The 25,551-nt window shown below is 41.7% G+C and overlaps 1 protein-coding gene across 3 annotated transcripts; it reads left to right on the top strand.

Annotated features, from left to right (window-relative positions):
- The first annotated feature begins 3,819 nt into the window (after positions 1-3,819).
- On the top strand, positions 3,820-25,270 carry SRPX (sushi repeat containing protein X-linked). 3 transcript variants are annotated; one of them, XM_048288976.1, is made up of 10 exons: positions 3,931-4,110; positions 7,485-7,544; positions 13,158-13,349; positions 13,959-14,135; positions 17,184-17,310; positions 19,145-19,266; positions 19,923-20,102; positions 20,528-20,661; positions 21,976-22,097; positions 24,230-25,270. In XM_048288976.1, exons 1-10 carry the CDS (start codon positions 4,041-4,043, stop codon positions 24,408-24,410), a joined length of 1,365 nt encoding a protein of 454 aa, XP_048144933.1. In that variant the 5' UTR covers positions 3,931-4,040; the 3' UTR covers positions 24,411-25,270. The 3 variants fall into 3 exon arrangements, with proteins under 3 accessions (XP_048144942.1, XP_048144933.1, XP_048144951.1); XM_048288985.1 differs by lacking the exon at positions 7,485-7,544 and having other exon boundaries at positions 3,820-4,110; XM_048288994.1 differs by lacking the exons at positions 3,931-4,110; positions 7,485-7,544 and adding an exon at positions 7,574-7,747.
- The last annotated feature ends 281 nt before the right edge of the window (positions 25,271-25,551 follow it).

Raw genomic sequence — 25,551 nt, 5'->3', positions numbered from 1 at the left:
TCGTGGAAGCTAACCTCTTCCATTTTCTTTGTACCTCATTATTTAGAACTTTGATTGGGCAATGAGCCAAAACAAACAAAAATCAACTCATGGTCAGGCTGAAAATCAGTATGACTTGAGGGCCCTATTAATGTATGTAATGGTCAAATTTTTTCCCTTTGAGCCAAGCTCCCAGCTTCCTGATGAATCATTGTGTCACCATTGTGGCTCATACTGCTCAGCAACCAAGGGAACATGGCTTATGTGGGAAATATGGAACAACACAGCAGAGGACTGATACTTCTCTTGAAGTTGTACCAGTGTCAGCTCCCAAGTGTATCTTTATTGGCCTGTTGAGCTTCTTGTTTTTTCCCCACAGTAATAAACACTTTATTTCAATAGCAGAGGCCTTTCATCCATATAGTTCACTTTTTTTTTTGTCTAGATTTTCTTTAACTTTCTGTTGAAAACCCAATATGTAGATGTATGTACATTTGATAACTTGAAATGAAATTAAATCCTCACTTTCCATTGAATCACCCAAAATGTCACATCACAAGAACAATTCAAGGCTTCTTTAGAATTTCTGTAATTAGTATTCTACATTGAATATAAGGACACCATTTTCATGAAGGGTATTTTTTTTTTTTTTTTACAGCTTCAGGTGAATAGTATTTAAAAAACAAGTGGCCAAGACCTTTGGTCATTTAAGTGTGTAAACTGCAAGCAGCATTTGAACATACTGCTCATTCTATCACTAAACACATGATTATAGTAAAAGTAAATGCATTTGCAATGGAGCAAGGTATCCAGGAGCAGCCTGGGACTGCACTAAGGTTCCTGGATCATTTGGATGTGTTGGCAAAGGGGTTTGTAGTTTCTTGTTAGGTCTGCCAGCTTTCCCTTGACTGCAGCTGTGTTACAGGACTTCTGCCTGCATCAAGTCAGAGCCACTTGAGCCACTTCCACTTTTTATTGCCAGTCTGGAGTGGGAAAAATAAACCAAAATCTGTGGTGGAAAGTGTTTTGATTAGGTTTTGCTGTATCTAAGATAGCTATGTGTGTCCATAAAAGGAAGAAGAGTTCAGTTGTATTTTACAGAGCTTTTCTGGACTAGCACTAACTTGTGTATCCACGCAGTTTCCATCCCACTGCTGATTTTTCTGAGAGTAAACTGCATGGGCATGGCTACCTGCTGCTGGATATGGGACTTCATTGAAGTGAAGGAAACTCCTTGAGCCAGGAGTAGTGCTTTTTTTGTTGCACAATATTTGCCAACACGTGAAACGAGTTTTATTTTGCTAGCTGCCTTCTGTGCAAAGCAATAGTTTTCTCAACATGTAATTAATCTGTTTGCAAACACCTTCACTGCTTGGTGTCAGCTGCAGTGTTTCTTCATAGTCACACTGGGTCGCAGATGGCAAGGGAGAGGAAGGAGATTATCTTTTGGGAAAAGAACTCATGCCTGCATTTTCCTAATCAGATTCATGATTTCTGTGTAATTGGGTGGTTTTATTTCACAAAGCATAAGCTACTGCTGGCATGCAAACTTCAGGCATCTCTGACCTCTTTTGAGCTTGATAATTCTGAAGTTTTCTGTTCTGCATTTCAGTTGGGCTTTGATTGTGGCTTTGAAAGAACAGTTCTTTGATGGGATCTTGTATGAGGCATCTCTCTTGAAGCAAGTTAAAACCTGTGTGTTGAAACACGGTGTTTGCATCTTAATCAATGGTGAGACACAGTGAATTAATCTGTGTACAGCCCTGAGGGGATCTTCTTGGTATAGGATTACTTTCTGTGCCTGAAAGACTGTACACCTGCAAGGAATAGAAGAACAACAGTGGACTGGAGCTTGTGGCTGTCATGGAAACTCAAATCTGTGCTATACACCTGTGTATTTCCATAAATATGAGCAGAGAAATTCCTAAACATCTCTGGAAGTTAATAATTTGGGTTACTAAACTGCACATAGGATTATTAACTTGGTTGGCATTCATGAACATGCCATGATTGTCTTGATATCCTCTGCTTCTCAGTTGAGCACAACTCTTGCTGAATGGTTGTGTTGCAGTGCTTTAAGGTCCATTCCAACCCAAACCATTCTATGATTGTAGGATTTCTATAACAAAACAAAATGTGTGTACATATATATTTTTTTTTTAACTTCACAGACCAGATGCAAAAAACCACCTAACTATGCATGCAGTTTTAAAAAAAATACTGAGATTGCACCAAAGCAAATGGTTTTTAAACATGATCTTTTCAGACTTCTGGGATGTAATGTTCAGCCAGTAAAGAATGAGATGAAAAACCCAGCTTTCCATTTTTAATACCATCATAAAATGAGTGCAAGTATTTTTATGCACAAAATGTGAGCATCATGACCATTTTGTGCCTTTTCTGCCCCCTCATGTGCTTCTTCCAGACTTCTGAGGTCTTAGAGTGACCTTAGCCCTGCAATACTCCCAAGAAGCTCTTCAGTTTGCTGCAGTAGAGCTAAAGTTTTAAATTCACATATTTGATATGTCTTCAGGTACTGTGGAATGTAAAACTCAGAGGCAAAACATTGGAGGAAGTAAATCCAGATGTTGCACTTACTGGTGGAAACTGGTTATTCTCTTCTTACATATGCTTAAAATTTTGAATATGAACTTTTTGAATATGAGAGGAATTCCCAAGCACTTTTCCTCTGTTTTGAAGGATAGGTTAAATGTGAAAGGAGCTTTCTCTTTCATCCCAATATCGAGTAGCCAGTGCCCACAGGCTACAGAAGATGCCGCCTAGATTCTTTTAATTCATGTTGTTTCTGTGAGCACAAGACACTGCGTCATTGTAGTTTTGAGGTGGGTTTTGTTTTTTTGTTTTGAATTTTGTTCTCTTCTTTTTGTTATTCTGTGAAATCTGCCATGCAGTTGAAATTGGTTATTACTGCTGTATTTTTAGGTTTTTTTCTGTTGTCCATTTCCCAGCAGTGTTCAAAAGTTGGAAATGTGGTGATCTTTGCACTACAGGCTAGTCGCAGAGTAGCTGGAAAGGTGCCCGGAGGAAAAGCACCTGGAGGTGCTGGTCAGCAGCGGCTGAACATGAGCTCAGGTGTGCTCAGGTAGCCAAGGAGGCCAATAGCACCTGGCCAGTATCAGCAGTAGTGTGGCCAGCAGGACCAGGGCAGTGACTGTCCCCCTGTACTGGGCACTGGTGAGGCCACACCTCGGATGCTGTGTCCAGTTCTGAGCCCCTCAGTTCAGGAAGGACATTGAGCGACTGGAGTGAGTCCAGAGAAGAAGGGACTGAGCTGGGAAGGCTCTGGAGCACAAGTCTTGTGAGGAGTGGCTGAGGGAGTTGGGGTTAGCTTGGAATAAAGGAGGCTCAGTGGGGACCTTATTGCTCTCTACAACTCCCTGAAAGGAGGGTGTAGCAAGGTGAGGGTTGGTCTCTTCCACCAGGCAACAAGCAATAGGATGAGAGGACCGGGTCTTAAGCTGCACCAGGGCAGGGACATCAGGAAGAAAGGGTGATTAGATGTTGGAATGCCCTGCCCAGTGAGGTAATGAAGTTGCTATCCTTGAAGATGTTTAAGGAAAGACTGGACGTGGCACTCGGTGCCATGGTATAAGGTGACTTGATGGTCACAGGTTGGACTCGATGATCTCAGAGGTCTTTTCCAACCTAGTGTGATCCTATGAGCAGACATCTGGACAGACACACTGACCTGGCCTGCTCGGTGCCCTGGCTGAGGAGGGCCCGACGCAGCAAGTCCGGGGACCCCACACACCTCTCCGGGCCAGGGCACCACCGGGCGACTCCCGGAGGCCGCGTCGGAGGGCAGCGGGCGGCAGGAGCCCCTCGGGGGACAACGCGTGGAACAGGCGGCACCGCAGCCCCGGCGGACCCCAACCAGCGGAGCGCCTTGCCGGGAGGCGAGGCGGGGCCGGGCAGCGGGAGGAGGAGACTCCGGCGGCGCCCGGGAGCCGCTCGGAGAATGTCCCCGTCCCACTCCTCCTCCTGCCCCTCCTGCTCCTCCTGCTCCTGCCCCTTTGCCGCGCCGAGCCGCCGTGTGGAGCATGGGGAGCTGCTGGCTGCGCCTCGCCGCGCTGCTCGCCCTGGGCGCCCGGGCCAGCCTGGAGTACGAGGGTAGGGCAGGGCAGGGCAGGGCAGGGCAGGGCAGGGGAGGAAGGGGCGGCGGGGCCGGGGCAGAGCCGGGCCGGGGAGCGGGGCCGGGCCGGGAGCGCTGCACTGATTTGCAGTGTACAAGTGATAGCACTGAGCTCTGCTTTCCCCACGAGTCGTGTTCACCGCCGTTTTCTCTGCCAGAACTTTGAAGTGGCACTAGGTCATACTTTCTCAGAATCTCCCTTCAAGGCTTTTATCAGGAATATTAGAAGGCAAATTATCCATTAGTTTAGCAGCATAAAAAATACACTAAGGTGGACAAAGCGATCTTTCACATTCTCAAGTGCTCTTTTGGGTAAGGTCAGTTTACAGAAGCTGAAGATATGGGCTTATACCGCAAAAAAATGATTGTTGTAAAATGATTTTCCAAAATGTCTCTTTTTAATACTCCACTAAACCATGTCTCTAAGTGCCACATCTTGGTATCTTCTAAATAGAGATACTGACTCAACCAATTCTCTGGGCAGTCTGTTCCAAGGCTTTTGATAGCCCTTTCAGTGAAGAAATTTTTCCTAATAGCTATTTTAAGCCTGACGCTGTTTCCTCTCTCTCATCCTATTAATTATTACCTGGGAGAACAGACCAACCCCACCTGGATACAGTGTCCTCTCAGAGACTTAGAGAGTGATGAGCCTCCCTTTCTCCAGGCTTAACAACCCCAGCTCCCTCAGCAACTCCTTATAGAACTTGTGTTCCAGAACTTGTCCTGCTTCAGGGCAGTAAACTGAAAAGTTTCAGGTTGGTTTAATGAACTATACTGTTGTTGTCTATAGCTTACTTTAAATTGATCAAACTCAAAGAATTAAATAATTCTTATGTGAGTCCTGGGAAAGCATGTGTGCATAGCTGTTCTGTGTCTTACAAGTCACATTCCTTCTTTTTCTCAGTTATAAAGGATTTATAGCACAATAGCATGTGAAGTGTTGTTCATGTACACACCCGTGTATGCAGTGCCTGGCTTGGCACTATGCTCTTGTGCCCTGATCTTGCCATCAGACCTGCACAAGTGAACCTATGCAGTGGGGACAGAATTCTATTTTGTAAATGAAGAAATCTTTTTTCCTGACATAAACAGAATCATATAAGTCCATAGGTTAATCTTAAAATGAAAGTGTTATTTTGTGCATTTTGATTGACATCTGCCAGAACAAAGTCCACAAGTGTTATTTTGCAGGAATGTGCTATACTCTGAACTGTGATATTTTTAGCGCTTCCGACACAGAACAATGCTTTGTCCTTAAATGGCTTGGTAGCCAATTTTGAATGCATGTGAAGCAGAAACACTTTGATTTGTGGCTGAGAAAATGGAGATGAAATGGCCACACTGCTCCCGTGGCTCCCCAAGCCAAGCCCATTGTGGTTATTAATAAAACATTGCTTGTTAGGAAAGAGACCTGACTCGCTTTTCATTTTGAGCTAGAAAATGAGCTGTAAAGGGAGATGTTGAGCTCCATCAAGAGAGCCTTGTTTTAGGGCAAAAGTAGGGAATAACTATTTAAGGCTAGTTTTTCTTAGAAACCTCTCAAAAGCACTTAATTGTTTTTTGTCTAAGGAAAGGCAAATACATAAGAGCTCACATAGTTCTAAGATTTACTAATTTTAGATGCTAAAGTCACTGCACACTAAAATTTGGACAGTTATTAGTGATAACACTGAGGTAACAGTTTTATAACCCTCAAAGTGAGTAATTAGCTAAGAGTATCCCAATTTCTGGCTAATACTGATACTTAGATACTTACTTACTTAGATACTTTGATGCTTAGAGAGGTATTCATTTACATATCAAGGTCTTCCTGATGCCCTTGGGGTTCACAGCTTGCTCTTTTTGCTATGCAGTCAGACTTCAAGTGCAAGAAAGTTTAAAGTTTGTTTTTATGTTCAGAAGTCTCTCAGATGTCAGTGTTTAGGCATCAAAACTGAACCTCAACAATAAATGTAAAAAATCCAGAGAAATGATTCTAAGTAATAAAAAGACTTTGTTGTATATAAATCCTACCATTTCAGAGGAGAAGTTGTTTGGAAATTTGCTTCTTCAGGTCCCAGCTCAAACTGGTGGAGGGATTCCCAGTGATCCAGTGCTGGGGCTGGTGCTGTGGAAGGTACTGTGGAGCAGCTGGAGATACTTGGGCTGGGTTTTCTTGAGTCTGGTAGAGTAAGAAATCAAGTTTCACCATTTTCTGGGCAGATTATTATGGGGTTTTTAATAAGAAATGGAGTCTGTTGACAGATGTTGACAGAAATGAAACTCTTGGGTTTAATTTCTGCTGAACAGTTGTATGCTTTACACATGGAATCAGTAGTTTATTAAGGTGCTGAATTATGTAATTTTACGTAACTTTAAGTAGCAGCTTGTACAGACCATGGTCCCAAATGTCAACAAATGTAAATGAAATAACCCCAAATGCTGCAACTTGAGATCCCATGTGAGAAGCTCCTGTAGCCCCTGAGTATCTGCCTATCGCATGTAAGGTTTTTAAAAGAATGTTTCAAGGGGGAATTTGTATGAGCCCTTCTTTGTAGAAAAAGTTTATCTAGAATTTAGACTAGACTTCATGCTCTGAAGTTGCTAATTTTAACTAAATGTTGTTTAGGGATATTTTGAAGGCTTTCTTGCCAACTGCTCTGTTTTGTTGATGGATTATTTGAGTAGCAGTGCTCCAAATGGTTTCTGGTTTTTAGAAAGCATGTTTTACCTTTATTTTAAGTTTTTGGCCATTGCTCAGGGGTTTAAAAGTATAGAGCTTTACTGTCTCTTTATTTGAACAATTCCAGAAGAATGCTTGAAGCCAAACTGTGTTTTTGATTTGAAGTTGTGTTTGCAGGTAGTGCACCTTGATGTCTTGTTCTTGGTGTGAGGATGTTACAGGTCATTAAGGAGGGTTGTACTTGAGTTATTTACATTTTACTTTTGCTACTTGGCCTGATGGCTGTTAACAGCCACTGACACTGTGGAACCACTTTATAGTGAAACCTCTGATGTGCCCCTTCACCTGTACCTGCTCTGCTCTCTCTGCTCAGTAGCTCAACTACATTGTAGGTGGGCTCTCCATAACAGAGGAGCTGTGACTTGGCATGTGCAACTTAACATTGCACAACACTACTCTAGGAGCACTGAGAGAAATTTACTATTTCACTTGATTGTCAAATCAATTTGCCCCTTCCAAATTCACTATAAAGTGGGTCTGCTATGACTGAGCTTCAGAGAAGCCCATGCTGATGACATTGCATAGATTATTGCATTCTAATCTTGCATGTCATTTCTCAAAGCTTTCTTTTATTTTTAATTTATATTTCCTTTCTTGCTGCAGTGTTTTTTCTCTTATTTTCTATTGTAGGATCGGGATATTCACCCCTTGAAGATGATGAGGATGTTTATGCACGCAATAGATACAAAGGTGAATGCTTTGCTTATGTGCTAAAGAGGATCAACTGCTTGCTGACAGAAAGCTTCATTCTTTTTTCTTTTTATGGATTATAAAATCTTGGTGATCCAGCTCCATGGTTTTTCTCATGGATATTTAGATCAAGATTTAATTTCTGCTGTTTTTAACAATGGAAATTAGACCAAGTGCTGATCACAACTCTTTCATGCACCTGAGTAAGTAACTTCTGCACTGCCTTTGCTTTTGGGAGATCAGGTTGTTGAATTGTGAAAATCAGAAAGAGCTTCTCTTTCTTTTCCATACATGCTAACAAAACCATCAATGATAAGCTGCCTCAAAACCTGCGCTTACTGATGGTAGTGTATAGAAGTACATGCAAGAGAACTTGATTTTCATTACTTTTTTCTTTCCATAAAGTTGATTGCGTTTCAGGTTAACCTGCTGCCTGAAGTGCCAATTGAAGTGTGTTTAATGAATGAATGGGTACATTTCAAAACCAAATTACATAGCTGGATGAGTGAATGGACTGGCACGTCTATAATGTAAATTCAGGTTTTCTTCCCTATTCTGGAAGACTTCGCTATTCAGCAAGAGTGAGAAGTGTTTTGCCACTACCAGTAAATCTTCCATTTGCTGTGTCCATTTTCTAAAAAGTCTGCTTCTGTTTCAATATCGCTCTCCTCTGCCACAAATCCTCAGAAACCTGGACATTAAAGAGACCTGGCATTTCATTTGTCATTTCATTAAATGGTAACTGTGTTTCTTTTTAGTAAATTAGTCTATGGATATGCTAGAGTTGTCTTCATTTTGATTACTTGAAAATACTGGCCATTGGTGTCTTGTTGTACATTATTGATTCTCTGCAAAGAATCAATGGGCCATATGAGAGGTAAGTCATAAAATAATTCAGACATTTATGAACAGCCAAAGGGAAAGCACAGCTTTTATGGCTATGTTGCTGTTTTCATAAATGTCTCATCTTCATCCCAGTAAAATACTCCAGTATAAAATTTTGCTTTCAAACACGTGCACAAATAGTTCTCTAAAGCTTTATTTAGGTTAACTCATTTTTCTTTGCCTTTTAACATGTGACCCTCTGCAGACACATAGAAAAAGCATTCAGAGATCATGAAGATAAATCAATGCCAATTCATGCCAGGGCAGGCAAGCAGTTAAAATATGGGTTCTATATAAATTCCTTTTGTATGGTGATCCAAAATGGATTATACTCATGTCAGCCAAAATGTCATCAGGGTAAGTGAAACATAATGGCTTGTTCACACAGATATTAAAAACTGCCCCAACTTTGGAAGCACTACTGCCAAATGCTGAGGAACAGACAATGTGAATCTAAGAGTATAAAGCATTGGAACAGAAAAGGCTGACTCTTCATTAGCATACTTCTTTATGTTGTTTTTGGGGGGAAGGGGATGAAAAAGACAAAGCAAGGAAAAATGGGCTGTGTAGCAATCTTCAGAGCTTCTTCTCAGATGTGCAGTCCAGCATTTTGGGCGTGGCCCATTGCTTAGCAAATAAAATTTGCCAGTAACAGGAATTAAAAGGATTTTCGTAATTGATGTTCACATTATGTAAGCAGCTTTGGTTTTTTTCTTTGCACACATGTGCAAGTGAGCACACAGATTCATCCTCTATGACATCTGCAAACAAAGAATTGCAGTTTACTGGGAGGGGTGAAAATCGACCTCCTACTAAACCCTTCTGTCTTCATCTGGATGTTTTCCCACTTGCTTAGCTTTCTAGAGAAACATTGCCAAGATTTTCTGTGCCTACAACATTTTTAAGGAGTTTTTCCCTTCCTCCCTGGTGAACCTTCAGCTCTGTTGGCTGGTGTAGCAGCAAGCAGCAGTACAGCTGGTCACTTTACATGCTGCTTGTGAAGGAAGGGCTCAGCTGAGGCTGATGTTTAAACAGGACCTAGGGGCTGGGGGAGATGATGCTCTAGAAAGTGCTTTCCTTCCTGCCACTTGGCATCTCTGATCATATTTCATGAAGGAGGGTTTCCTGAATACAGCAGTTCCTGTGTTCATCACAGCTCCATTGACACTGCTCTGGTGATCCTCATTCCTAATATGTTCTCTCAGATACTGTAATGACCAAGCAGGAGCCTCAGCTCTAAAGGCAACATTGAGGCTTCAGCCATGTCTGTTTGCTGCCTGTTTTCCCGTGGTTTCAAACACAGGATTGAGTCTCTTGAATGTTCTACTCACAAGTGGTAATTCAGGCTATTATATTGCTGAGGGACTTTCCAGTTCTTTCAAGTTTGCGCTGAGGTACAAACTTTCTATTAAACAAAAAAACTAGTATATAGGTCTGGGTACCTAAAACTTATTTCATTTGGGTGAACAGAGCCTGGTATAGATGGTGAAGTTGCAAAAAAGGTGTCTAGAAAACCTCTAGGTTTTATAATCCCCAAAGCCTTCAGGAACATGGCTGATCCGGCCTTGAGGTAGGGATCAGCTTGTGTAACCCCTTGAGGCCTCTCACAAACCTAATATTCCTTAAGTGCTCCATGTAGCTGCTTTGCCTTTGAAAACCAGTATGTGCCTTCACTTAAAAATAAACAAACTTTGATCTAAATCTTTTTTGTATAGTTTGATGTGCTTTTCAAGTTAGCTGGGTTTTTTCCCAGTAGTATCAGTTGGTTTAAACCCTGATATTTGTAAATAGCTTGTAAACCCTGCTTCACCCATTTTCTTGTAATCATGATCAGTTCTAGAGTAAGCATTATAATGTTTTAAATCAAAAAGATTTAAATCAAAAAGCTCTTCAAGTTATCTGCATCCAAAAGCATGTTTGCTTTTGTTCTTCTTTCTGGCAGAATCATTTGGTCCAGTAAGATGCATTTTTCCCCTGTCTAGGAGCTTGCTTTGTTTCTCTCTGTAAACCACTGTAGCTGCATTGACACTACAGGAAAGGCTTTTTCAGTATTGTACTTGTGCATTAATCTGCATTTCTTAGCTGTTAGCCACTTTTTTTTTTTAAATATATGGGCAGCTCTTATCTTAAGTGTGATTGTAAAACCACAAAAATTTGCACAAAAGCTCAGGCAATTTGCAATACCTGAAACAGCTTCTTTGCCCTCTATTTTATTATTATTAGCCTCTTGATCATGTTGCAAAGCATGTTTGTCTTAACACCCTTTACAAAGGAAGTCAGCGATGTGCATTTGGAGTTTATACATGTGGAAAAGCCAAGGCATAAATATCTTGAGCTAATTTGCCAAAGGATTATGTAACTGGCTGGGGTGAAAGCTCAGCCCAAATGAGTTTTCATCCCCCCAGTCCTGCCCTTTCAGTCAGTGTTGTCTTAGTAACTTCAGGTTTGAGCCCTTCTGCAGAAAAACCAAGGCCTTGTTCTTAGTTAAGGAGGTCTTATAAGCTTGGGCATGTAAATAAATTGAAGTTTAAGATCTCAGGGCATGGGAAGAAAAAGTGGGACAGAAAAGCTGGAAAGTTTGGGCATGAGACCACTGAAGAGGAGATTATGGGAAAGCTCAAGAGTAGGAGGATTCCTCCAGGAGGTGAATGAGGCAGAGGCTGGGAATCAAGATGTGTGGCTTCCCCCAGAGAGTGGTTGGAGGTGGTGCCTGAGACTGCACCAGCAGCCCTGGGGTAGCAGTTAAGGAGGCAGAGCTGGCTGCTGGCATCACTCATTAATTCAGCAGTAGCTGGTTGACTTCTGTTCCCATTAGCTCACACTCCTCATCTGTTGTCTGAGTTTTAATTTGGTGCACAGCAAGCATGAAAAATGGGAGCCACTGTGGTACAGCCCCTCAACAAAATGGCCCAAGTCGGTGGATGTGGAGATTTTTTTAAATGTCTTTTGAGAGCTGTGGGATCGAGATTAGGGTGAAGGACAAGAAATAGTTCTAAAAAAATCAAACCGCAAACCAAAACCCACTTTCCACCAAAACACTTTGCATGATCGTAAGGTAAATAGCGGAGGATGTACGTGACATTCAGCAAACAGGCTTTTAGGTGGGAATAAACAGAGCTGGGATGATTGTATGGCTGAGCCAAAAAGCTGAACTGTAGTCTACCCTTAACCTGAGGGGTGCTGTTAGACTGGCCTGCTTGTGTCCTGTGCCTCAGTTACTGTCTATTTGCTGACACTGGGAATAATGTCACTTACACATCTTTGTAAAGGGTTTTCTCTTGTAGTGGTGGAAGACAAAAATAAGCATATCACAGTACTACTGCTTCAGAAACGGACTAGTGTAGAGGAAATGCGCCCTTGGTCTAGGCAAAAGATTGATAATTAGTCTGATTTTAGTTTGCAGATGCTATTGTGTTGACTCAGGACCAGCACTGCAAAATACAGATGTAAAGTGTAGTTTCCATTGGAAAAGTGTAAATATGTCCTAGAGACACAGTACACTGTATGTAAATATCCCATGTATGAGAAATGCTGTATTGATTTTTGTTTATTTATGCGTGGAGCTGATCCAGCTAGTATGGGAAAATGTACTTAATAACTATGGGCATTAAGAGCTAGAAGTGAACATCTGCCAAAGATAATCTAGAATTTTTTTTTTATTGTTGTTTGTGACTTTGTGAGTATGAAGGCTAAAACTCGTGTTTTGTTTGTTTAGGGTTTTTTTTCCGTCCTTCTTGCAAAATTAAAAAGTTTTTTCATGCCCCTCCCTTACGTAACACACTGTCACAAAGGATTTCAGGACCTGTAATCTTTCTCTTTTTACTTTGCAATTCCTCCCTTTTTCCCTCTCTCTTCTCCCAATATGTCCTTTTCAAATCTTGGGAGCTGAGAAAGCAGCAGGCTTAGTCACTCCTTGTGTAGGAAACTCCTATTGAGAAGCTGCCCGTTTTCTTGGTGTGCACCCTATTGTCAAACCTAACAAAGTACGTGAAACTTTGGCTGGGAACAGAACTCTCTACTTGATGCTGTGTCCATCAGCACCACACTGTGGTGGTAAATTCTCACAAGGTGGGGGTACCCATATCCTGAATATTTTACAGTGTAGCCCTGGCCAGTTAATAAAGGTTCAGTTTGAGCAGGTTCAACTTTATATATTGGCAATATGATTTGTGTAAGTGATACCTTATAACTGTGGGAGAGCTTGAACCATCACTGAGTTTTGCAAGGCACAGATTATTAAGGAAGGAGAAATTAATTTTTTTAATGGCACTAAGAGAGCTTCATGTGGAAAGTTGACAACTGCAGCCAAACCAAGGTGTTCCTAATGCAAACTTCTCTTACCAAAGAGCAATTCGATGGGTCTGCTTAAAAATGAGGGAAAAACGGCCCAGTTGTCATCAAACTGCCCACATGGTGGCACACTTATTCCATGGACAAAAAGCATAGTAAAAACCCACCTGCCCTCCCAACCCCTTCAATCTAATGGCTACAATCTTTAATGCTTGTCATAAAAAACCAGAGCTGCCAGTCTTTTAAGGGCTGACCTCCTCGTGTGTAAGTGCACCTCTGCAGTGTTCTCCACTTTGAGGATTGGCAGCTTTTTAAATAAGAGGTTTATTTCCTTTTCTTCTGTGTGACCTTGATTAAGCAAAGTGGTTTTATATTTGTGTATCAACTTTAACGTTTTTGTAATTGCTGTGTGTGGGGTTTTTTTCTTCTCTGTGCCAGAAACACCGTGGTGCTCCCCCATTAAAGTGAAACATGGTTATGCAAACTGCAGGACACCTCAAGGGGAATATTACAAGAATGTATTGGGCACAAGATGTGATATTCGCTGTCAAAAAGGCTACGAACTGCATGGCCCTCACCAGCTAATTTGTCAGTCAAGCAAACGCTGGTCTGGGAAGGTGCTGTGCAAACGTAAGTGGCTACAAAATCTCTGTGTGTGTGACTTGTGCTCCAGGTTCAGCAGACAGTAAATTCTTGTTTGCCTTTGAAACTGATCTTTGGATTGTTGTTGTTGTTTTAAAGGTTGGCAGTATGCTTGGATATGTAGATTAGTTTGTTGAGGATCTCACAGGGGTGCCTGTCATGATATGCTTCTGAGTGGTACAAACACTCTTGGCAGAGAGGGAATATTCTGTGAATGTGGGATTTTGATTTGTGGGAATAGTTTCATGACAGAGCCATAAAGCTGTTTTAAAGTATCGCCCATCTTAGACTTTCTAAGTTGACACAATTTGTATCAGGTGTCTAAATGGGCTCTTGGAGTAAAACATTTTCTGAGAAGAGAGGAATAGCTACTTGTCATCCCTTTTCTCATATAAATATTGTATCAGGCCACTAATGCTTATGTAGAGTTAAATTTGAAATGCAGCTAATAAGAACAGTGTGGAAAAACCTCACGTGGAACAAGACGTCCTCCCACTTGTTTGCCAGCTGTGTCTTTATTTCTGTGTAATACCCCACATTTACATTACTCTAAAGGGAGGTTAACAGGTTTCCAGAAGTCTGTCTTTGCTTTTCCAGAAAAGCGTTGCCCTACCCTGTCCATGCCGACCAACGGGGGCTTCAAGTGTTTGGATGGTGCCTACTTTGGCTCGAGGTGTGAGTACTACTGCTCCCCAGGCTACCAGCTGAAGGGGGACCGCATCGTCACCTGCATGGACAACAAAGTCTGGAGTGGCCGGCCAGCGGCCTGCGTTGGTAAGTGGGGTGTTGGGTCTGCATCCCAGGAGGTCTACATCCAGAGGTACCTGCTAGTGCCCAAGTTCTGCATGGATAAATTCCAAAAGGCCTTTTTTATCCAGTTTATAAGGTGAAAAAGCAACTGTCCCTCTTAAGGAAGCAGAGAACAGTTTTCCAAGGGTGCAATGTTCTGTTACTCGGTACTTTCAGTCCAAAGTGAGTATCTTTCTTACACAGGAGCTCCAAGCATTACCACTTAATTAAAGATGAGTCTGGTGTAAATGGCCAGCACTTTACAAAGCTTGTAACAGCCTTTGCTGACTCCTGAGTAACTCCTTGGTAGTCTGTGCTGCTCTTCCAGCATGTTCTGTGTGCTGGAGTCTGTCACACTCTCTTCTGCTTAGTGATTAAAAACAGGTTTAAAAGTAAACCTGTTGTCTGAACTGTTTTTCTTCCTTGGGATTGTGGTCTTCAAATACATCCAGAGAATGCGAATGGATTGTAGTTACCAGTATGGTTGCAGTGAGCTAATTTAAATTTCACCCTAGTTCGCTCTAGTTATGCCAGCAATTTTCATTACATAGTCAGTGGTCTCCTGGGAACCTCACTGGAAGAAGTGTTTCTATATACATAAAACCAAAAGAGAGATAAACAAATACTGACATTTAACTTTCCTGACTACTAATGGAATTTCAGCACATAGTGAAGTCTCAGCCTGCTGCCCTTGATTCTGGGAAGCCTCCGATAAAAGCTTCAGCAGCCACCCACAAAGGAAAGTATTTTTTGGCCATCTGAAATGGCTACCAGTAATTTAAAGCATGTGGGTGGTAGAATGTTTGTGCTTAGTGTTTTGTGTGTATGATAACTTGGTTTTCCTCAGAATGCCTGTGGCTCAGTCTAGGTTGGCAAGTGGCTTTGGAGCCTCTCCACAGTGGCCTGATGTTCATAAAATGTTTTTCAGGTTTCCTGTTATTTGGTGTTGTACAAATGTAGACATGAGCTGCTTAGGTCTAGACTGTTTGTGGTGTCGCTCGTTTTTATATGCAAAAACAAGCTTTGTTCTTCTCAGTGGTGTGAGCAGAGGAAGAAAAACAAGCCTTTTAAGTTTGGAAATGATAAAATACTGTCCTCTGTATTTCCTGGCACTTTCAGCAGCTCGTCTGTTTGCAGAGATGGTGTGCTTATTACAGAGGATGCTGTCTTGCGGAGTAAAGTAAGCAAGTACCTTAAGCTGCAAAGAAAAGAGGCTAAGTTAGCAGTAACACTTCTTTTTATTCCAAAAATGCAGAGTAATTGTTGCATAGAATATCAAGTCCCAATTGTTGCCTAGGATTACAAGTCCTAAGTAACCCAGTAAAAGTAATACTAAGATTTAAGTTATGGTAATACCACATAGTTCAGAGAAGGCTCCTTCAAACCTTGTGTGCACATAGTTCCTATATGCACATAGTGAGATCTGCTGTTAGCAGACTGTTCAATAAGGTATATGTATTTTGACATCTTGATAGGTAGGATAGAGAGTTTTTTGTGACCAGACATCACAGACATAATTATGACCAGACATAATTCTAACAGTATAATGAAGTTTGCAATTGAACACTTGTTCCTTAGTGTAATTCAGAAGTTGCAGAACAGCAGCCTACACAGTGGCCAGGAGAGGACTGGCTGAACAGCTCACTTTCAGCTGAGGAGTGAAATTAAGGTGAAGGCAGCAATGAAATACAAAGGCAAAAAGGCTGTCTAATTTCTTCCTTTGATATGCAAACAATTAGTTGCACTGTGCACAGTAGGGATGTTACTTGTGATCAGGGCATGGGCTGGTAAACTTCATGTCATGGAAGTGGCCTGGGTATTCCACAGCTTTGGGCATTGAGTATGGCTAAAATTACTTCAGACCTGAACTTAAAGTGCTCTTAAAAACAAGGGGCTTTCCTCTACCCCTTTACACTGCAGTTGCACTGCTTAGCATTTTTGCACTAAATTATGTGGGCTTCTCAGTGCAGCAGTAAAGATCCATGTAGGAAAGGCAAAAGGCCTTTCAGTAGTGAAGCAGGTATGCATTAAAAGGGGTAAAAAAGACACATTTTTAAAATTAGGTATATTCTAGCAGTCACTTACAGAAGTCCTTATAGTTAGTGAGTATTCTGTCCTAACAAAGCAGACTGTCTCCTGTCCCCACCCTGTAAGAGGAAGGATATCCCTCATGTCCTGAAATAGTTTTGATGGAAAGAAAAATCAATGTACAGCTGGTTTTGGTTATCAGTTAGCTAAAAATGCCAATACTCACTTGAATAATATTTCTATTATATCTGTAACGCACTGTGACATATATTAAAATAGATACTTTCCTGTAGAAGATTGAAAAATGTCAGTCTTTTCTTCTGGAAAGATTGCCTTTTCCTGCTGGTTGTACAACAGAGGTTATGGTAAATGGCTGTCACCAAGCTAAGTCATCCTTTTGTCACATCTTGAGGCTGTATTGATAGGATGCTTGTCCTAGTAGTGCTGACTACTGAGGTAAGATGTTATTATAAGAGTTACTAGGAAAAAATCAAATGCAGCATTGATTCTCCACAAAATGGTAATTGTGCCAGTCTTCTGTTGTTTCTCATTTTGCCATTATTGCAGGAAAAATAACCAGCATATTAAGAGTAACATGCAAAGTTACCATGCAGAGAGAGATTGATTTTCAGTGTGCTTTAAAAATGCTCTTAGTCACATTATCTACTGTACAGATGGACAAAGGAAAGAATGCAGAGAAACAGAACATCCTTGGGTAGGATCTTGGACATCCCTCCTTGGAGTTCAAAGCCATCCATTTGTCGACATTACTTTTTAGCTGAACTGTGTAAAGAAATTTACAGTAACTACTTTTAGTTGGGTTTTTTGCATTGTAAAGGGCTGATCATTGTCAGCTCATGTGCCTTCACCGGGATGAATCCAGTGCCGAGGAGGCCAGCTGGAGGTGGTCCTGGGTTACCCTGACAGCAGGCAAGGAGCTGTGAAGAAAATGCACAGCTCTAGCAGATGCTCCAGTGCCCTTTTCTGTGGCATTTCTTTCAACAGATACTGAACCTCCAAGGATCCAGTGCCCGAGCGTGAAGGAGAAAACCGCGGAGCCCAACAAGTTGACAGCCAGAGTGTTCTGGGACACCCCGGAGGGACGGGACACTGCAGATGGGATTCTGACAGAGTAGGTGAACATCCCTACATGTTTGCATTTTCTCCTTCTTACTCTTTTGTTAGCAATTTGGCAGGCCAGGAACCTTTTTCCCTTAATTCATCCAAGATGCTTTCTTATAGCTGTCACATGTCGCTGACCTGTAAAGAATTGCATGTTTAACTGGAAAAGCTGGCAGTTTGGAGGTGAATCGTTCAGAAACTGGTTAGCCACTTGTGGTTATTTAGAGCTGGTAGAATAAACAACAGCATTTTGACTGCATTTTCCAGAGCTTCTTTATGGTCTCGTAGTCAACAAGTTTTCTTACAGCAAGTTACCTTTTGTACATAACAATGAAAACAGACTAGTGCATTGGAGGTGACAAGAGGTAAGTGTGACTGTCTTAAAAAAACCAAGGTGTGTCACAAAATCATCTGCTGTCATCTTTAGGCTTCTTCCTGAAGTAGTGCTGGCTACTGATGTCCCTGGATTCGGCAGTTACCTTTGAAGTAACATTTCATGTTTGTAGCCTTGATGGATTTAAACATTGGATTTAGACATTACACTTCAAAATTTCTTTGCCAGTTTGTGTGGTTTCACAGACACATTTTCCAGAAGAACAAGGTGTACTTGTGTACTGTCACTGATTTTCCCATTTTTATCACGCAGGACTTAGGTCAATCTGTCTGGGTTATTATAATGATAGGAGTTTAGAAAATCTGCTTTTTCAGTAAGCAAGTTACATCATTACATTAGTGGACTGGTTAAGCTTAAGCTTCAAGCTCACAGTTGAGCTTGAAGATGTGTACAATTTCATGTGAATACAAAAAAAAAACCTGTTGAAAGACACAATGATATTGCCCTTTTATTGCTATAATTTAATAATTTCATAAAGAAGAATTCATTGCATAATTAAAAACTTAATTGCCATTAAGGTCTGATGTAACAATTTGGTGACAATTATCAACATTAAAAGTTACACCTGGTAAAGTAAAAACTTGGAAAATGTCAGAATAAAGAAATTCCTAAGTCTTTTTGACAAAGGGATGTCTGATAGGCAAAAAAAATGGGGAATATCCCTTGTAGACTTTGTCATATGAATAACTGTTGTCAGCTCAAAAGAGCCAAGCTCTCAATTCAGTGAAAGTTTTTCCAGAAACCACATCTCTATTTTTATAAAATGTTGCTAAACTGTGCTGTTTTATGGACTATGCAGTGCTTTTCTTAAATGCACAGAGTCCTTCAGTTTCAGGAGTACAAAAGCTTTTCCATTACATGGAAAGCTCTTTGGTTACCCTCTGCTTCAGTACTGAGGATATGTTTAACATGTCTAAATTCTCCCACCTTGTTTGCAGGACAGGGGCAAATTCCAGGTGAAAATGCTGCTGTGGATCACCACACCCTTCTGCTGTGACACTGAATCTCCTTTTCTGTTCCATTTCTGTACATATTAATAGTCACAAATGACAATCACAGGAGCAGTTCAGAACAGCCAGATGGGAGTACATGCCCATTGTGAGAGGCTGGAAGTTTTCTTTCTTAATGTTGGTTTTTTCTTATGTAAGGAAAAGGAAGCTTGAGTTCCTCTGGGCATGATGGGCTTGGCTACACTATGGATTGTTTTGTAGGAAGGGAGCAGACCTTGCCCACTCTCACCTCCTTGTCTCAGCAGGGTGGGCTGTATGTAGCTAATTTAAATACTCTGGTTGCTGCTTCCCAACTTCTTCCTTTGCTTACTCTCAAGTCTTCAGTCCTGCAGTGCAGCCTAGCATACCACAAACATCCCTCTTCAGGCTTTTACAGCATTGTCAGTAAATAAATACGGGTGAATTTCTGAACATCTGTCCTGTTTTGTTTCCTGTTTTAGTGTTATTTTGAAAGGCCTGCCACCAGGGTCACATTTTCCAGAAGGAGACCACAAAATCCAATATACTGTGTATGACAGAGCTGAAAACAAAGGCACTTGCAAATTTCTTGTTAAAGTCAGAGGTAAGAATGGTGCTTTACCCTGTAAATACAGACACTGATTTGCATCTGGCTTGGTAGGCAATTTGAAAATGTCCTCATTTCTGTGTTTATCTGCATATTTCTGTGTATATAAACTCCTGTGATGATGCTGAAAGGGAGAACAGTCTTGCTGAAGACCCTGGGGCCAGGTCTGCAGCATTCCTGCATGTCCAGGAAGAGCTTCTTTGATCAGCCCTGCCTCCAGCTCCACGCCCCTTCCCTTCTGCCATCTCCTCCCTGATACTTAAGGCTTGTGAGCTGCTGAAACAAGGAGGTGAAGACATTTTTTCAGCTGAGGCTCAGGTCTGTCAAGCAGGGCTGCCCTTTCACAAGTCCAGATCTTAACATCTGGAGTTGAATATACAGAGATGATACCTGTAGGTTTTGGCTTCAGCTCTTTGTGCTCCATGACCTTTTGTCACATGCATACACCTACACACCTTTTCATTTTACGTGAGAGTGAGGGTGGGGGAGTTCAAGCTGGTTGGTTGGTGTTTTTAAGTGCATGACTAATGCTACAGAAAGCAAACAGAAAAATGTCTTTGGTACTGGTAGTCCCCTGACCCATGCTACCTTAATAACAAATGGTGATTCATGTTGTGTCTTATTTTGTTGGGTTTTTTTTCTCTTGCTCAAAGTCAGGCGCTGTGTGAAGTTAAATGCCCCAGATAATGGCTACATCAAGTGCTCAGGTGATGGAAATAACTATGGTGCTACCTGTGAGTTCTCCTGCATTGGTGGCTATGAGCTGCAAGGAAGCCCAGCTCGAGTCTGCCAGTACAATTTGGGGTGGTCAGGAGTGGAGCCAACCTGTGCACGTAAGTGAGTATTTCACCACCTTACCAGGAGGAATCCGGTGCAGTGAGAATCTTAGGGCAGTGAGAGTTTGGGAAGGGGGTGTGGGGTGGACTACAGCTGCAGTGTACCGGAGGTAAGAAACTTACCATCTTTGTCTCCCCTGCCAGTTTGCACTTACAGTTGAAGCCTTTGCCACCTCTGACTTCTCTTTCCTCAAGTTTGTCTTAGCTCAAAACTTTCTACAAAATGTGATGTTCTGGAGTCAATCCAGTGTGCAAGCTAGAGCAGTCTGCAGTAAAATTGTTGGCTTCAATGAGGCCAGCATTTCACCCATGTCTTCTTTATTATTGTTTCTTGTTCTTGTGGTTCTGCTGTCTAACTCTGCCTCTAGAAATAGATCTGTTTTCAGTATGCTCCATAACTTTTGTTTTAATTTTAATTCTAGCCATGAATATTAATGTGAATGTGAGGACTGCAGCTGCACTTCTGGATCAATTTTATGAGAAGCGGAGACTGCTAATTATTTCAACTCCTACTGCAGCCAACTTCTTCTACAGGATGCAGCTGGGAATGCTGCAGGTAAAACACATTTAAGGGGGATGTGCAGCTATTTTTTTTCTTTAAAGAAAGACACAAGAGGACAAGCTCCACTGTTTGATAAAAATACACAAACTTCAGCTGTTATATTGTAGCCACTGAAAGATCTGGCTGAAACAGTCATGGTCCTGGATTGATCCTTTTCACAGGGGTTTGAGTTGAAATATCTCCCCAGTCTCTAATTCAGCTCCATTCTGGATTGTGCTGCCTCTGACTGACCAGTCACTGAATCCCAGGCTGTTCTGGCCCTTCCATCCTCCCCAAATTAATTATAATAATTTTTGTTCAGTAATAAGTCCCTATCTCAGCTGCTAAAGAAATTGAAAAAAACCCCAAACCTAACCTCCAACACTTAAGCAGCTCGTGCAGACCAGGCTTAACAGAATTTGCAACTACAATGCAAGGAAGTATGCACAGCTTCAGAAATACAAAGTGCAAACAAAGGACCAGAGACACAGGAGAGAAATCATCCAGAGTGCTGGAGATAACACTGTGGGGTGTTTTGTTCCAAAAAACCCAAAACTTCTGGTAATTTTCCTTCTTGTGTGTTGTAAAGGTGATGCCCTTGTTGGCTTCTTGCTAGACTTAGGGATGTGTCTCCAAAATGTATCTGTGTCCTCAGGGAAAGGAAGGAAAGGAACCTGTATTCTTTCACAGCTACAAGTGCTTTTATCTTGTTTTTTGATTCTCACAACTTGTAACAAAATGGAGTATAAATAATCATTGAGATATGAATGTGATGATGCTTTTAACTGCTGTCTTAAGTTGTCTCAGTTGTATTTAAGAAAAAAAAAACAAAGCAGGGCTTTTTCCCTATTAGATAAACTTGGCAAGAAAATTCAATATATTGATCAATCTGAATTTAATGGCTATAGTACATTTTCCACTTCTTGACAGTGGGCAGATGAGTTGGCATGGAAGATAACTTCCTGCAGTCAACTTCTGTTTCACATAATTTGCTTTGATTGCCAAATTAGATTACTAGTACAATGCTTAATATCCTGGCACCTTTTCATATGACTACAGAGACAAGTTGATATTTCTCCTAGGTGATTCCTGTGTGTTGGTTTTCTTAGAGTAGCTGAGAATCTGTTACTTAACCTCCCCTGGAGTCATGAAGCTCCAGTTCTTTGCTGTGAGAATTTGAGTGTTTGCAAAATGTGCTCTCAATTCAGTTTAAAACATTTAACTAACTTAAGGAGAGGGGACTCTATGAACACTTGCTGCACACTCAAAACACTCCTCTGTTCTCTCAGGGATGACTAATACCCCTCTTTCTCCTTTTAACCCTTGCAGCCGGCACAGTGTGGGTTAGACCTCCGACATGTCACCGTGGTGGAGTTGGTTGGTGTCTTCCCAGCACAGATAGGAAGAATAGGAGTGAAGCTGCTGCCCCCATCACTTGCCCTGCAGCTCAGGTAAAGGAAGCTCTCACTGCTGTTGTGTTTGCACCTTATCCTACAAGTTGCATTGCTTTTGATTCCCTGCATCCTACTCTCCAAATACATGTATTCTACTCTAATGTACATAGCTAGACATTGGAAAGTAGATATTGATGAGCACACTTTAGGGTTAATTTGCTCACTGTGTAATAGCTACAGCAAATCTAAAAATAACAAAAATTTATTTAATTTATTACATATTTAATATGCCTATGATCATAGGGATGTGAGTTTGTATTTTTGGGTGCTGCCACTGAAAACACTTCAGAGTCTGTCTGTATTTGTGTTGGAGTTGCTCCTTTGCAAGGACAGCCCTGGAGCAGCTGGCAGGGCAGCCCCAAATGGCAGCGACAGCTCATCCTCTGCACCAGGGCTGGTGGTGGTTGTGGCCAGGCCCAAAGGGGAGGAGGCAGTGAAAGGGGAAACTCTTTGAAGTCCCACATGTAGGAATGAGATGGGCAGTATTTCAAAGAGGAAATTATCTCAGCCTCCCCACCCTGACTGCAGCATCAGCAGTTTTACTGAGGTGCCTGAACTGTTTTGACTTGGGTTTAGACTGGCAGAGGATTGGTTTTCACTTGAAAGGGTGCCAGCATTCAAGTGCCAGCATTTCCTAGGGACAGGAAAACAACAAAAGCCAAAAGTGAAGGCCTCATTGGCAGGAAGAGTTGTTTAGAAAAAAGTCAAGGAGCATTTTAGGCAACATATTCTATGATAGGCCTGAGGAAAGGGAGTAAGTTTTAATTGAAGACAATGAAAATTGCTGGCACAGCAGAGAGGGGATTTTTTTCAAATTATTAAAAAAATTTGTTCTCAATAAAAGAAAAAGGAGAGCACAACACTCTCCTTTTCTTTTTTGAATAAAGATACTTCTACTAAAGTTGAAATTATTTTCTTGTGGCTCTGGAGAAAATAATAAGCTCTCTTAACACCTCATTGCCTGCTCCCATGCAACCTTTAATGAAGCTACATTTCAGAAATTGGTATGGTATGACCTGCCCTTCACTCAGTGAAAGTTAGTTTTCCATTGATTTTTTCCTTTGTTGTTGCTTAGTGTGTGAATTACAGCTTTTCAGTTCTGCAAGGTGCTCAAATCAATATGAAATGCACTCTTAAACATCTTGAATAAATATGTCATCCAGAATTGGCATTTCAGTAAGCTGATGAGCACAGGTACCCCATTTAAAACTTTGGAAAGCACAGAAGTTTAGCATTTGGATTTTTAGAAGAATTTTTTCCTAGGTGACATAAGGCACAAGATGAATGTAGTTTTCTATCCCTGTTGCTTAGCTTTAATCTTTATTTTAGTTTGAATTTAATGGCCAAGCTCCCTAATGGCAACAAGACTATGCCAAGAGCACTCAGACTTGGTAGGAGGCTGTGGAAGGCCAATTTTGGTGCTTCACACCTTTCCAACATCCCTCCAGACTCTTCTTCGTGGCATTCTTCTTTCACCATTCTCTCAGGGCTGCCTGAATTTATTTACCCCACACTAATGATGTTGACTGACTGTGTATCTAAGGATCTTCTAGTACATTAGTCCTTCATGCAAAAGATGAAAAGAGCACCAGAGATAAACTTTTCTTATTTTTGTACCTTCAGAGGAGCTTAAATGACCAGTTCCACCACTTTGGAAGAAAAGGACTCCTCCATGATTAGCGCTGGCTTTTGTTCCTCTAAAATTAGAGTCCCACATGATTGTTATTATTAGGTAGCAATGAAAGCAGACTCCAAAAATTTTTGTCCTGCTTTTCTTACTGTGAGCTTTTATACCAAGGAAAGCCAAGAAATGGAAGCCAGGAAAGGGAATAGTCTTATTTATAACTCGAGCTTCATCACAAGGGTTTTCTTTAGGTACTGTTCATACTACCTTTTTTGTCTGACCTTTTTTCATTCTTGTGACAGCAGTGGGTAATGGCAGAGAACAGAGCTGGGTGCAGTTACCTTGACACATGCAGCACATGCAGGCACCTGCTCTTTATCTGGCTCCTTGTTAATGCTGAAACCAAGTGGACTCTGTGTAGCCCCTGTGACCATCCTCACCTTCCTCTGCTCAGGCTCAAGAGGCTGGTGCTGCCCTTTAACAAAACCAGTTCCTTGCTTTGCAGGCTGCTGCTGAGGATCCCCCATTACAATTTCAACATCGTGGTGATGGACAAGCACGGCATGGACAAGGAACGCTACCCTTTCCCAGCAACACCAGCTGAGCTCTTTGCCCTTATTGACAAATTTCCCTTGAGAAAAGATGAGATGAAACTGCAAGCAGAAATTGGTCAGTCATGTCCCTAATTCAGCATTTCAGGGCCTACAGTTGTCAGTGAATTGTTTTTAATCCTCATAATTCTCCCCTTGGTGCTACACAAAGCATGGCTTTTTTAATCACTCATGTGATTTTTTGTGTATTGGTAAATGTGTCCAGCCATGTAGCTGCTCTGCATAGAAGTGTGCACAATGCTCTTTTGTACTTTCAGTCATCTTTAGATCACAGAATGGCTTGGGTTGGAAGTGACCTCAAAGATCATCTAGTTCAAACCTTGCTGCCATGGACAGGGACATCTTGCACTAGACCAGGTTGCTCAGAGCCCCATCCAGCCTGGCCTTGAGCACTGCCAGGGATGGGGCATCCACAACTTCTCTGGGCAACCTGTGCCAGTGCCTCACCACCCTCCCAGTGAAGAATTTTTCCCTAACATCTAATCTGAACCTGTTCTCTTACAAGTTGAAGCCATTCCCCCTTGTCTGTCACTCCAGGCTCTTGTAAAAAATCCCTCTCCATCTTTCCTGTAGGCTCTGTTCAGGACCTGGAATGGCCACAATTAGGTCACCCCTAAGCCTTCTCTTTTCCAGGCTGAACAACCCCCATTCTCTCAGCCTTTCCTCACAGGAGAGGTGCTCCATCCCTATGATCGCCTTGGTGGCCTTCTCTGGACTTGCTCTGACAGGTGGATGTCCTTCCTCCTGCTGGGGACCCCACAGCTGGATGAATGTGGATGTAGGATTTACTACCTAATGGAATTTCTTGTACAGAGAGTGAAGAACTGAGGCACGTTTCTGGGAGTTTATTATGGATTTTTCATTCAGTGTAAAGTTGGGGGTTCTTTCTTACTGTTTATAATTCTTTTTATTAATAAAATATTGTTTTGCAAACAGAGAGTTGTCTGAAATTCCTCTTGGGGTTTAAAGTTGGTCGATTTATACAAAAGTTGGTTCAAAATATCTTTCTGCAAACCATTATAATGGGCGTTAGCCTCACATTGAAAGTGTACAAGCAACCCACTGGTACCTTTTAGTTCCCCTAAAAATATGGTCCATCACAGACAAAAAGAATAATCCAAAGGCAATGCAAGCATCGATTTTCAGCAGCAGCAAGGAGAAAATTGGTGATAGCAGGAGCATGGAAGTCATTGCCACAGGGAATATGATGAAGGAA

The sequence above is a fragment of the Corvus hawaiiensis genome, chromosome 2 (genome assembly GCF_020740725.1).
Source record: "Corvus hawaiiensis isolate bCorHaw1 chromosome 2, bCorHaw1.pri.cur, whole genome shotgun sequence".
Lineage (NCBI taxonomy): Eukaryota > Metazoa > Chordata > Aves > Passeriformes > Corvidae > Corvus > Corvus hawaiiensis.
Note: the sequence above shows the minus strand (reverse complement) of the source record. Positions and strands in the feature narration are given on the sequence as shown.